The sequence below is a fragment of the Ixodes scapularis genome, unplaced genomic scaffold, assembly GCF_016920785.2.
Source record: "Ixodes scapularis isolate PalLabHiFi unplaced genomic scaffold, ASM1692078v2 PGA_scaffold12__126_contigs__length_90152505, whole genome shotgun sequence".
Taxonomy (NCBI): domain Eukaryota; kingdom Metazoa; phylum Arthropoda; class Arachnida; order Ixodida; family Ixodidae; genus Ixodes; species Ixodes scapularis.
In genome coordinates, this window is record NW_024609838.1 from 9,179,090 (window position 1) to 9,192,423 (window position 13,334).

Genomic DNA, 13,334 nt, shown 5'->3' on the forward strand with positions numbered 1-13,334 from the left:
AATAAAATTAGACTAAAAAAAACATATGCCCTTTTCCCCCTTTATTGCGACAAAGGCAGTGGTAGCACAATGTATCGTACATTGCAGCGTGGTGACATTGCACAGGTAAACTCGCTATGCGTTTTGTGTCTCGACGGCACAAATGCTGTCGTGCCTAACACCTCTGAGAGAAAGCCCTGCCAAAGCTAGCTCTCTGAGAGTGGACCCCAGCTTTGACCCTGCTATTTCGTGTCTCACCGTTTTCTCCAAATCACATGCTCGTTCTCTTCCCTGTTGCCCCTTGCACACGCTCACACCATGTGCGCGAGCGCACTTGTTCAACACTTTCTAGTCAACACGGCCACAGCATGGTCGGATTTAAAGAGAAAGGCCGGAAAAAGAGGAAACCTTCTAGGTCAACTTTTTTTTATGGGAAAGAAATGACATACACCAGCGTTTGCTAGGAAGAAATGTTTCGTTTTTGGTGACACGGAAAATATTAGGTCAACGAAATAGGGCAACGCTTCGCCCGTGATGTCATTTTCCTCTGCAAACCCCGTGTCAGCTATCGGAGGTCACACACGCTGATGCAGCGCTCATGCAACACACTTCCGTTACAGGAATGCGTTACTGCAGAACCGCTACAGTTACAGAGCTTAAGAAATGCGTGGCACGGCCAGTCCCCGAGCATCTCATTACCAGTTTGCAGCCAATGATATTGCGGCATTGGTCGATAAGAACGCCGAAGAACGAATCACGAAGCGTGATGATGGTAAGCCGTGTCCTGCGTTTCCCAAACTGACCGTGTGGCCTAAAGGGGCCAGACATATAGTACACTATTCTGCATTAGAAATGGTCACGAAGGAGACTCCCACTAAACACATAACGTGCAAGAGACAGATGAGGACATGAAGACAGGACAGCACCGTCAAAAGTCGATAGTGCTATCCTGTCCCCTCTGTGTCTTGAGCTTTATATATTTAATACGGTGAACCAACTATCCCCCCACCCCCCTTAACGTTTTAGTAAGAGACTCACCTTCCACTCTTGGGTGCACCTTTCCTCCGCGCTGTCGCCACCCGCTCGATCGCAGTTTGCAACGAGCTCGACGAAAGGCACGAGGTCGCGGTGGGACCTGAGGAGCTCGACGAACTCGTGAAAGAGGGGAATGGTGAAGAGCTGCACCTCCGTCTCTGCCGTCTGCACAAGCTCTTCGAGTTTGGAGAAGGTCGCCTTGTTGAGACGCTCCAGCTGGACGCCGTCAAGAGTCGACAGAGAAGGGTCAGGCGTGGCAAGGTGCTTGTACTCAATCCCAGCTGGGACCAACTCGAGGAGACTGCTGAAGTCGTCCAATGACTGTTCGAGCGCTCCTTCGCTGTCTAGCGTGAGCGTGTACCTGAAACAAGCGACGGGGATTGATGAAGCTGAAGAGCCGGAAACTGTTCTAAAAAGGTACACAAACAACAAATAGGGTACAGGTGCCAAAGGCATCAGTGACTGCTCCAAAAGCCATTTGTAAAAATACTCTGTATGTGCTATTAAATAGTGAAACCTTTCTGTGTTCACGTTTTCGTCAAACTGTGCGGAGCGCAACTTCGTCTGCATCTGGCACAGTGGTTGCGATGATGCCAGAATGCCAAGCTCTCATTGGCTGATAGAAACTAAATACATTGGGTACCTCAAGGCATCTAGCATTGAGGTCTATCCACTATCCTTCCAATCAAAGCCAATCAGAACTCGGCGTCCTTTTGACGTCACCGCAACCGCTGCGCAAAAGCAGACGACTTGCTCTCTGCATAGGTCAGGTATTTCCTGCTTTACTTAAATTACCCGTAGTTTCCTCCCTAGAAACATATAGGACGAGACCTTCATGTTAGTTTGAATTATCAACGAGTTTGAATTAAGATTCTACTGTAAACCCGCTTAGATTGACCTTTCCGAGTTCCGTCCGAGTTGCCAAAAATCTAGTGCCAAGAGTGAAAAAAAGTTGAGAGCCTTAGGCTGCGAAGGTACTCACACAATGTTGGTCTGCACAGCCGTGGTAGTGTCGTGCGTCGATTCCAACTTGATGGCATGACGCTCGTGACAGCGAAGGGACTTCAGGTGAGTCATACCCTCAGATGCAGCGTAGTCACAGTCTACTGTCGAATTTATCAGGTATTGAATCCAATGCTAAAAACAAACCAAAAGATGTTTGAGCAGCTAACGAAATTGACGGGCCTAAATGTGCCAACAAGGTCACGGACCGATGCCAAGCATAATATTAGATCTTTAGAATCAAGTCAAGACTCAATTGATTTGTCAAATCAGTCAAATACCTAACGCAAATTCAGAAAAAAATTATTTGCAAGCTTTTAGCTGTTTAACAATAAGCAAACAAAGGGGCAGCGCTTTCCCAGAGCACAGACCATAAAACCCCGTGACAAATTTGAGCCAGTATCATGAGCATAAAGAAAAGAAATGTTTAAGTCTCAAATTTGAAAAAGGCAAATAGTATTATACCTGCCTGACAAGAAACTCAATTATGTGAAATATTTTAACTCAACTAATCGCCCTGTAGTACAACAAAAAACGAGGGCATCTAAAATGTTTGTGTTAGGATGTAAAAAAACAAAAAAAGCCGTGTCTGAAAACTTGTGAACTGACCAGATTCCACATGACTGCCCAAGGGCTGAGATGCCAATCCGCCCTCTCAGGATAAGAGCAGTAAAGCATGTCCTTCGAACTGTGTGCCGTCCCAGCTTCCGATCCAGGAACCATCTTCCAGGGACACGTGCCATGGATGTCGGTACGCTTAAAAAAAAAGCATGATGAAAACGAGTCAGTTTGTCGGGTGCTAGGCAAAAATAAGCGAGACAAAGTAGCTCACGAGATAGAACAACATATTTTCTACCATAATACAAACTGCAACAAAAAGGTTAAAAAAATATATAGACCGAAACCTCTACAGGAGAGAATTTTATTTCCATTGAAAAGTTTCTCAGCCAACATTGCAATATTCGTTTAGTAATTTCTATTAACACTACTGTGTACCAGGGTGATAACTGCATTTCACATATTAGTAAAAAAATATTATTTTTAGACTCACATGAAAGTACTAAAAAGAAACCTTAGCAGAGATTGAATGCTATTCCACAGTTGCTGCTGGGAACATTAGAAAACATTACGGGATGGTCCGGGTGAGCTTGTGCCTTTTCGATGCACTCATACATTGTCCTGTCCTAGTCCTGCCAGTCTCTGTGCCTAGACTTGTTTTCTCTAGAACAGTGGTTCTCCACCATGGACGTTTCGCAAACCCCTCGTGGATCGGCAGAGATGATGGAGGTCCTTGTTCATGGTGAGAGGAAGGGAAATGTGTAGGCTAATTATGACAGTGATTTAATATATGGATATAACTAAAGGCTAGTGTGAAGTACACACTCGTCTTCTCGACATATACTCGAGAAAACTAGCCCGAAAATTCGAACGTTTTTTTTTTTTTTTTTAGTATGAGGAAATACAGCTTTTATTGCTGGGCTTTTACTCATGAGGTTGAGCTTTGCGAACCCCCATTGGAGTACCGCTGCTCTAGAGGTAGGGTTCTTCTACTACAATGTGGATCCAGAGTGATGAACCTGATGTGTCATCCAATAAGCAAGACTCACACCTAATTTTTCCTCATGGTTTTAGAATTCAATGGTTGGAGTTTGCAGCTTACCAGAACAGTTCGATTTCTAAACAAACATAAGACCATGCTTGCAGTGTGTAGGCCTACCTGGGTGTCGGCGCCTTGCAAGAGGTGAGATCTCTTCAGTACAAATGCCGACACAAGCGCCCGCTTGATGTTGAGCAGATGTTCGGGCTCGGCAGATGACACCTCGAGATTGGTAATCATGCCGTCTGAGAGCGTCACGACGACCGGGTCCCTAGAAGCAAGGGCAGACCATTTTTCGGATGATTTTAACTCTGAGGATTCATCCCGGTCATCCCTGATAACGCAGTGCATATAGACTATTAAAAAGACTGAATTTAAAAAGAAAGTTTTTTCTCAATTGCCTCGAAGGTAGGGGACCATAAACCACAGCATAAAAAATGGGACATCGGGGGGCGGGGAATGGGCAAAGGGGCCGAACGAAATGTCAAGCTCTGCTACTATTCAACTCACTGTACAAATGCTCACTTTTCCAAAGATTTTTGTTTAGTTCAGTACACAAGCACCTTTCTTTTTTTATTTTTAAACAGAACCAATGTTTGATGTTTGCCAAATATAGTAATATAGAAAAGTGCCTCGAACAAACGTCTGTGCAAAGAGAACCTATTGAGAGATGGAACTGCAAAAAGAGTTCTAAATTTACTCAATGGGAGGTAATATTTTTATAGTATGGTTATTTTTATAAAACATATGTATTCTTTTAGACTTGCTCCACTTGCCAAGCACTCATTTTGCAACGGCTATGCACACACATTCCCACGAAAACAGGACGCGAGGTTTCATGAGAAAAAAATGACGAGACGGCGGAAATGCACCTTTAAAATGGCCCTGTCCCAGCCAAACTGAGACGTCTGGTCAACCATCGATAGGACATGAATGTAACAAAACAAACATTGCCCCCCCCCCCCAAAAAAAAAACAAAAAAAAAAAAAAAAAAATAAAAGTTTTAGTTATGCATAATATTCATGTCATAAGACGAACTTTGAGCTGGGAGCAATCCCAAAACACGCTTACATTATGAGACAGCAAACCCGAAAAAGAAGCATAGTATGTTTCCGAACTGCTCCTACCTCAAAATGAGTCTCGCTCCGTAAATATTGCACAAAACATGTTTATATCCGAAAATATATTTTTCGTGACCTATGTGTCCCAAACAAGAGTGTTCAGTGTTCAGTTTTGATTCTATCGAATAGCAACGCTTATAAGCACTGTATACATTCTCACACGTGGAACATACGAGCCCACTTATATGCACAATGTTACGTCTAGAAACAGCTTTCCTTTTTTTTTTTTTTTTCTCTCTCTCTCTCTCTCTCTCTCTTTCTATCGATATCATTGTCTGTTATCCTCGAGCCTGGGCCAAGAATCTCTGGCTTGCTATCTTGTTGGCACGCCGATAATGCCCTTGCGGTTCTTCGAGACGCTGGCGAAGAAACGACTGCAAGAAGCAAACCTGGTCAACTCCAAGAGGTCTTCGTCTTGGATCCAGAACCGCTTATCTCGCGGCGGGCCTCCTCCAGACGAAAACACGCATCTCTGCACCTGAGAGAAACATGCAAGCCCCAACTTCAGCACGACATGCTTACGCTAGCATGACGACGTCCAACCACCACCCTGTAAAACACAGCAAAGACGAGACTGAATCCCTTCCTCGCAGAGAAAAAACAAAGCCTCAAAAAGATTATAAACTGAACACCTCGTAAAATAAAACCTCGTGGGCGTGATTTCCATCGAAATATTGAGTGCTTTCCCTTCTCTTTTCTCTAAGCAACTTTCTAAGTTGCTTAGAGTTAGGTGGATATGATTTTTCTATTCTAAATATAAAGTAAAGAATATAATAAAAAGAAAAGATTTAACATCAGTGTAAAAGTTGCTTCCTCTTAGTTCAATTGAAGAGTGCTTCAGACCTCCTCAGGTAGTGACGTCTTCAGCATTCAGCAGGTGCACTGAAAAGACCTGCATGTGCCAAACTTTCAATGCTTACTTCGAACAGGTACTTGCACGTCCCAATGTGCGACACTTTGACGCGGCACGCCAACTTCATGTCCCCGGTGTCGTCGGTGCTTCCGACCGCTGATGCCTCGGCCACAATGCTGTAGTCGTAGAGGTACCAGCGTCCAGCCGCGAGGATGTTTTCTGCGAGAGATCACAACCCCAGACGAAACTATATGGTCGTTGAACTTGAGCAGGCATTCCCTGTGTTTCTTGTCGTCTGTAGATTTAGAAAGATGCCCCGGTTCTGGATCCCGTGACAAGCCTTCCCGTTTTTTTTGCTCAAAAAGAGGGGAGTATGAAGAAAAGAAGTAGTACCATTTTTAAACTATATCAGATTTAAACATGCGCTTTATGATGCACATGCCTTCCAAATGTGGCTTAAAAGATGTAGGTGCGACTGTAAAATATATTAGCCTCTTTTCAAACACCTCAAGCACAGTGCATTTGGAGGAGTAAAGCGTGTTTCACGAAGAAATCACAGAGTTATTCTGATACTCCACCGAACTGAGCGTAATATGCAAAGTATACATTTGGGTTTGAAGAAAATGCCACAAGTAGGACCAGGCGATAAAGCGAGACAGTGCTTATAATCTGTCGTAAGAGTAGCAACTTTCTTGGCTGTGAGATTTTGGGTGCACATACATTGAATGCTTACCATTTTCCAGCTTAGAACTTACACCGATTGCAGAAAAGTCTCGTTTAGCTAAGCCAGCAAATCGGATGCAAGAAATCCTAGTGCATTGTGATTCATTAAGAGAACATAACTCTGCACTTTAAAATGCTACAATTATATTGTACGACGAGCTTACGAGCAAACATTTTAAAGAAAATGCAACCGATTTGACTGATTCTCCGTAAACCAAATGAAAATCAAATCACCGTTTTGTTGACAATCCTGAGCCACAGCGCACAGGCCACCTGAAAAAAGAGAAAGGGTGTTTAGGAGAAAAAAAAACAAACAAACAAAGCCAAGGTGCAAGAAAACACCAGTTATTTTATGAATTGGTATTTTTGTAAAATGGCATGACAAGGAGCAGAGGCCAGTGTAAGAATCGAAAACAATCCTGAAATTTGATGAAAATGGTAAAAATTTTTACCACTATTTTTTCTAGGTCTTAGGTGCACCAAGCTTTTTGGCAGGTAAAACTTACCTGCCAAAGCTAGGAGCAATCCGACAGACACACCGCCGAGTTCCATGCTCGAAAACAACGTCTTCAGCAGACCGTAGAAACGTAAGCAAGTCTAGTAGACAAAGCAAACACTCGGCGCGTCGTACAAGATCCAATCCATTCCTGCAGACTCTGAAACAGTACAAAAGACGCGGTCACCACACCGTGAGCATGCAACTGTTCAAAGTACTCCATGCAGCGCTCCACTTACAAAACTCACGTCGAAAGTAAACTCGAACCAGAGCCAAGACAAAAGGAAACGTGAGAGACCAAGCGCCAACGGGACCTCTATCTGTCTGCTAAAATCAGCAACCTATCTTGAAACTTACCCTCTTGCCAAGAGGCTGATAGTGTCGCTGTTGAAGTGCTGTGAAGAGGAAAGGCATGTAGCAGTTTTGGAAGCAAAATATACAATGAGAAAAAAAAAGAAAAAAGAAAGAGGAGCGGAAAGACGAAAGATAGAGCGCTGTTCCCAAGTTCGAGTGGATGATAGCTGCTCTCCATGAGGTACCAAGCCTGTTTTTAGGTTGCTAAAGTTGAAGCTTGGGCTAGTTGGTATTGCATATTTGAGAATTGAAACAGCGCAAACGGCGAGGGACCAGACGTAGAAAGCGCCGTGTCCATGTCTTTCTTCGTCTGGTTCCTTGTCCTTTGCGCTTTCAATGCTGTCTTTACGTTGTTTGCGGGAGAGGACATTTTTGACAAACGATAGTACTATAGCATGTTCAGAAGTGCCTTTGTGTATCCTTATTCCATCCTCCCTTCAAATTTCAAAATTTTTTTTTCTACAGAGCGGTCAAGCATGCAGTGTTAGGGAAGAAACAATTTCAACCACTTTTTGCTTGTAAAAAAATATATTTGAGGGTACTTGAACATGGGTGTTATAGCCACATGTTACATCGTGTAAAGAGCATGTGGGAAGAGAACATTGGTATGAAACATGGAAGTTGGAATACCTTAATTTTGGTGAACATGTGATGCCAAGTATGTACAGGGAGCACCACAGTTAGCACAAATGAGCAAAGGCTGTCATCGAAACTGAGTGTGGTGGAAAGGGCTCATTTGGTGCACTAACTTAAGTGGTAAATTGGGATGCCTCGTTTGAGTAACATGTGGAACACTGCCAATGTCATTTTCATGCTAACAGTGTCCCATAGTGTACTGAAATACCCTGAATGTTTATAAATGGAAGCCACAACATAGATGGGAGAACAAGACATTCTAAATGTATGATGCTATGAGATCGTTGAAAGTATTCGGCCATCGACACTAACATAAGCTGAACACAGAAACCATTCCCAATGTGTATAAGCTTAATAAACATGTCAGCTCAGATGCCTTTGCTGCCTTACAATATACCGTAGAATACCGGGCAAGAGCTCACTCAAAATTTGGAGATAATCGCGAAAAAATGGGGGACAGGTGCTTGTTCTGTCATCAAGTTTACATATAGTAAACAGACTGTGCGTATTTTCTTAGATCTTACAAATTTGGGAGTGGGCGCTTGGTGCTGAATGGGCGAATGCACGGGATTCTACGGTTTACATTGTCTTTGTAAATCCACAATAAAAAGGTATACAAAGCGGGAACATAAATTGGAACGAAACTTATACGCCATTACTGCACACTGCTGGAGCAAAACAAAAGTTTGTAAATATGCAGATTAAGAAAATGCCGCCCAAAACTTGGCAAATCCAGCCTCCCGAAGCAGCACCGTGGTTGCAGTAGTTTCACATCCGATAAGATCCAACCTCACAAAGCTGCACACTTGTTGCGGCAGTTTCAACCTCCGTCTCCTAATCTAATCCGTTGGAAGCGGCTTTCACAGCAATAAGCTGGCATAAGGTTGTTTCTCAAAATAGCGGTACAACTTGGACGTGTAAAGGAGGCCGCGAAACCGAGTCATTTGCATATCGGGCACGTAGTTTTCCCTCGTGTTCCTCACGGGGAAAAGACTGCGGCATTCACGGTAAACGTTCACGACCGCCGAACGTTCGGGCACAAGCACGTTGCCCTCCACGGGGTGGTTCGGATTTCGCAGAGCCGCGACGATCGCCTTCGAAAAACCGGGCTTTACCAGGAACACAGAGTGTTTTTCGGACACTCGGTGGTAGCGGACCTTCCGTTGCGTCACGAACTTTATGTCCAGCGAGCTCGCCACGACGTCGTCCGAAAATTCGTCACAGAAGTAATGCGTGTGAAAGAGCGTCACTTGATCGACGGCGTCCGCGTCCACGAGCGTGCTCAGTCCGCGCGACAGCTGATTCAAGTCTTTGGCCTGGTAGAGTGACACGAACTGGTTCGTATCGAGGAAGACTGTATTCCGAGATCTTCGTTTCGTGCGCAGCAGACAGTCGGCGATACGAGCGGACTCGGCCACATCGACGAACTTGGCCGGCACGTTCCAGGGCAGTATCGTCAGCGTCGCGTAAGTGGTCGCCGGAACGGCAGCCAGGAGCCTCTTGGCGTTCGGTAACGCGTCCCCATCGAAGAACACGAAGTCCTCAACTCCGATGTGGCGGTGGTAGATGCTGAACTCGGCCAGGGCCAGCGGTGTCACCGACGAAGCAAGTGGCGGAACACAGACACTGAAGTTGGACGTAGCGTTCCCGCTGGTGGGTTGAAGAGAGATGATATGCGACATGACGCTTCGATCGGCTGTCGAGAAGGAGACGCCGAGCGGTTCGAGCGACACGTTTCGTACGAGACACTCCAACACCGCAGTCGACGAAGTTCCCTGCACGTCCAAAACTTGAACGTCCACGCTGTCCGCTTCGACGTGATGCCGGTGATCGAACCAAATAAAGCACCTAAGCTCTGGCGGCAGCGAGTTCTCGAAGGCTATGACCACGCGCGAAGCGTTCTGCTCGCTTTCGCAGTCCCAGAAAGCAGAATAAACAGAAAAAGCGCCGCCGAGAACTTCTTTCCACACAGGGAAGATGGCAGGCGTCGTGCTTGACAGCGACCCGAAGTGGGACTTGCGCAGGGCTTCGATCTGCCGCTCGCATTTGACAGCGGAGTCCTTCGTCTCGAAGACGTCCATCACTTCGAGTATAACCTTCATGTTGGCGTAGCGTCGCTCGCAGACCAGCAACGCGAGCACGGAGACAATGCAAATGACAATTAGCGCGAGCTGGGTGTACTTCTTCATTTTTGCTGAACCTCTTCGCAGGGTACGCCGTTTGTGTATACCGATAAAAGTTACGGAGTGTTGTAGAAAGGTTTAGGAATCACTTAGGTTCGGCTGGGTGCTGTAAGTTGCACATAGTTCTGGTAGAACGAGGCAATTAATAAACACGTCGTAAATCATCGTTGCATTTGGAATACCACTTTCGGAAAAGATGCGGCGATAGCCGATAGAACCATAGAACCATGAAAACAAAGCGCTCGCAGCGCCACAATGGCACGCCCCACACAAAAAGTAATAAAAAAAGAAAAGGGAAAAACGACAACTAATTACTGTTCGAACAGGTTTAACAACACTTTAATCTTAATAAAATTAAAATATTTATAATAAAATTATTCCTTATTGCCTCATATTCTAACGAAACTGATGAAACAACGTTTGTATGGGAGATAAAAGGAGGCTACCGAATGGCATGATTTGTTAATTGATGTTTCTAAAATTTTAACAAGGTATGGATTTATAAACTTTTTAGAGCTTTGTTGTTTGTTTGTAGCATTTTCACACGCATGCCCAACCCGCCCAACCAGCCCAACCGCCCAACTACAGAAGAGAGAAGAAGCGTATGGCAGTCAAGCACCATTGTGCTCGCGACCTTTGCACCACCTGGCGACCGCTAGAGGCAAACCCCCTTCAACCTCGAGCAAGTGAGGGGACCCCTTCTTTGAAAATATAAAAAAAAGGAACACTCAGAGCGGCCGCGAAATGGACGTATTTCTCATGGTCCGGAGGAAGAAAACCACCGTCTTCCTGGACGCCAAGGAGACCACCTCGGTCCGGGAACTGAAGAAGATGATTGCGGGCATCACCAAGGTCGCTCCCGAAAACCAGATGCTCTACAAGGACGAGCAGTGCATGGACGACAACAAAATGCTCACCGAGTACGGGCTCAACAGCAGCACGGCCAAGGCTCAAGCCCCGGCCACCGTGGGGCTCGCCTTTCGAGATCCGGACTCGGGGAAGTTCGAGAACCTCGACGTGACGCCGCTGTCCAGCCCGCCCGAGCTACCGGACGTCATGAAGCCGCCCGAGTCGCAGGCCCACGAACAAACTGTCGCTTGAAGACATCGCGGCAAGCACTCGTGCCTATGGCGTTCCGGGAGAGCTTTATTTTTTCGTTCGACCCCGATGTTTTGGGGGGTGTTGCGCGGGTTGACGCAGTAGGTTTAACGGCTATGATAAAAGAAACAGAAGACAGCCGCGAAAGAGACTGGCCTGTGTATGTGCGTTCCGTTCATTTTTTCTTTCTTTAGGGCGGCTGAACCGTCCTTGGTTTTTGTTGCGTATGCTGCGCCTCACGGGGTTATGAAATAAACAACTTAAAGATAGGGCAGTGCGATGCTTCCTAACTGTTGTTTTTGACCGCTACTGTATCTCGGACAGTTAGTTTGGGGTCGATAAACACAACGCTTTTATCATTTCTCCGGTATTGTACCCGGCCAGCCGAAACCATCGCACACCTGCTTTAAAAATCAGTTTTCTGTGCCCCCGCCAGAGCGTTTTCGACCCGTGAAGTGATTTTCAACAGTCGTCGAGCTTTTCTGGTGTGCCTGTTTCCAAAACCCGAAAGTCACGCACCCACGAAGCACTTTCGAAGCATCAAACCATGTCACGTGACCCCTATTTGGCATGAGCGCAGCGAGGTGTTCCCAAGATAGCCGATCTGTTGGGGGACGTGGTTTTTTTTTTTTGTTTTGTTTTTGTGTTGAACTGTAGTCAGTTGGTTTGCCAAGTTTCTGTGTTACCAAGCGTGCTGGTGATGTAGCAATAAGGTGTTAATGTCTCCACTTTTCGAATTGTTTTGGGGCCCCGCCTTTCATCTTTCAAGCTCGTCTGTCATATCGTACTGATCAAAACTTTCCTCTTCTGCATTTGACTCAAAATTTACGTTTTTCTGGAACGTTCAAACCCTTTTGGTCTATAGTCTACCACATACTACTGCCTCCGGATTGCTGTAAAGCTGATGGAACAATCACCCGCGCCATTTGACCAACACACTTTAGACCCCACTTCATTCCATGTTGTACATGCCTCCCATGTACGTTTTTAAAAGTCGCCCGGTAGGCTCGCATGTATCAAACGGAAGATGCATTTGATGGGGTGCTGTCCCCTGCTCTGCAGTCTAGCCCCATTTCGGGTGATCAACAGTCGTCTGCGGAACGTTGCGAAATTAAAGCCGAGTCGTCGGATGTACATCTTTCTGAAACGTCATTTGTGGCCACGGTCAGTAGGTGCAGCTGTAACTTCACATAGCTACATTTTCGAATAGGCACTGTTCACATTTTAACAAGAGTTGTTTGCATGTGAAATCCTGAGTGGTGAGAAAAAAAATTTGTACTTAAGTCTGTAACCCACGATACTTGTGCTTGGAATATTAAAAGTTGTTTCACGAGGCTTTCGGCTTCATTTTCAGCGGAATACACATAGAATACAGCCACTAGATAAGCTACGCTTCTGGGTGATGACACTTCATAACGGTGGCCGGAAGAGGAAATGAGACAGGCAGGGTTGCACCAAGTTGCGATGAAAACGACTCTCCTGTAGACTGCTGCACCACTCCCAGTGGTAAATATTTTCATCGCAACACACGCGCTGCCCAGCACGAGTGTTGGAAGGTTACGTCGCTTCGCTATATTTTGACTCTGGTTTCTGCAATTACATGAATTGTGCACGTTTTACCCGATAGATGGGTCGTGCACCTGAATTCCACAATGAAAGTTCCGCGAAGAAATTTTTGGGGACCACTAGGGACACTGCAGCCAGCAGGTAAGTCAGTGGCCCCAAATATTTTGAGAGATCCTACATTACAGAAAGTTTCCAACTGCTCAATGGGGGTCACGTGGTACATGGGTAGAGTTTGCATTGCAATACGAGCTGCAAGGTGGTGACAAACGTGTTGTTTGTCTGCGGGTGTTTCAGCCTCTCTTCCTGCTATCCTTCTCGCCACACAAAAACGCAGCGCAGGCACACTTCCGACCATTCTTCGCCGGTGACATCTGCCATTAAATTGCAAACGCACCCCATGATTTGAGGTGGATCGCCAGGCTCTCTCAAAATTTTCATTGCACATCGCGCCGCTCTTTGTCATTGAGCGGATATGGTGCACGTCACAGTTCTCCCTCAATCACAGTAACTTCGTCTTGACACTTAAAATCATTGTTGCCAGTTATCTCGAAGCTTTGTCTGGAATTTCAGGAAATGCCTTTCTCTTCTCCAGAAATGTTCAAACAGTATGAAAGAGTACAGTGAAAATGACCAAGTTTCTCGACGCCTTACCCGTAGCTCAGAAGGTGGCATTCGTATCAACGATTGCCAA

The 13,334-nt window shown here is 45.6% G+C and overlaps 3 protein-coding genes across 3 annotated transcripts in view; 1 reads left to right on the plus strand and 2 right to left on the minus strand.

The window, feature by feature from the left end:
- Positions 1 to 7,141, minus strand: part of LOC8028373 — a 46,164-nt gene extending 39,023 nt beyond the window's left edge. The window contains exons 1-9 of the mRNA XM_040209084.3: positions 7,046 to 7,141; positions 6,817 to 6,966; positions 6,545 to 6,583; positions 5,655 to 5,806; positions 5,124 to 5,212; positions 3,734 to 3,884; positions 2,626 to 2,772; positions 1,997 to 2,151; positions 1,018 to 1,375 (exon numbers count right to left, since the gene is read on the minus strand). Coding sequence (XP_040065018.2) covers positions 1,018 to 1,375; positions 1,997 to 2,151; positions 2,626 to 2,772; positions 3,734 to 3,884; positions 5,124 to 5,212; positions 5,655 to 5,806; positions 6,545 to 6,583; positions 6,817 to 6,862 — 1,137 coding nt within the window. The 5' untranslated portion in view covers positions 6,863 to 6,966; positions 7,046 to 7,141. The remainder of the gene's footprint in view (positions 1 to 1,017; positions 1,376 to 1,996; positions 2,152 to 2,625; positions 2,773 to 3,733; positions 3,885 to 5,123; positions 5,213 to 5,654; positions 5,807 to 6,544; positions 6,584 to 6,816; positions 6,967 to 7,045) is intronic.
- Positions 7,142 to 7,669: 528 nt separating this feature from the next.
- Positions 7,670 to 10,244, minus strand: LOC115328520. The gene has a single exon (XM_029989726.4). It carries the CDS (start codon positions 9,983 to 9,985, stop codon positions 8,657 to 8,659), a length of 1,329 nt encoding a protein of 442 aa, XP_029845586.3. The 5' UTR covers positions 9,986 to 10,244; the 3' UTR covers positions 7,670 to 8,656.
- Positions 10,245 to 10,590: 346 nt separating this feature from the next.
- Positions 10,591 to 12,413, plus strand: LOC115328519 (elongin-B). Its single transcript, XM_029989725.4, has one exon. The coding sequence runs from the start codon at positions 10,724 to 10,726 to the stop codon at positions 11,078 to 11,080; it is 357 nt and encodes a 118-aa protein (XP_029845585.3). The 5' UTR covers positions 10,591 to 10,723; the 3' UTR covers positions 11,081 to 12,413.
- Positions 12,414 to 13,334: the final 921 nt, after the last annotated feature.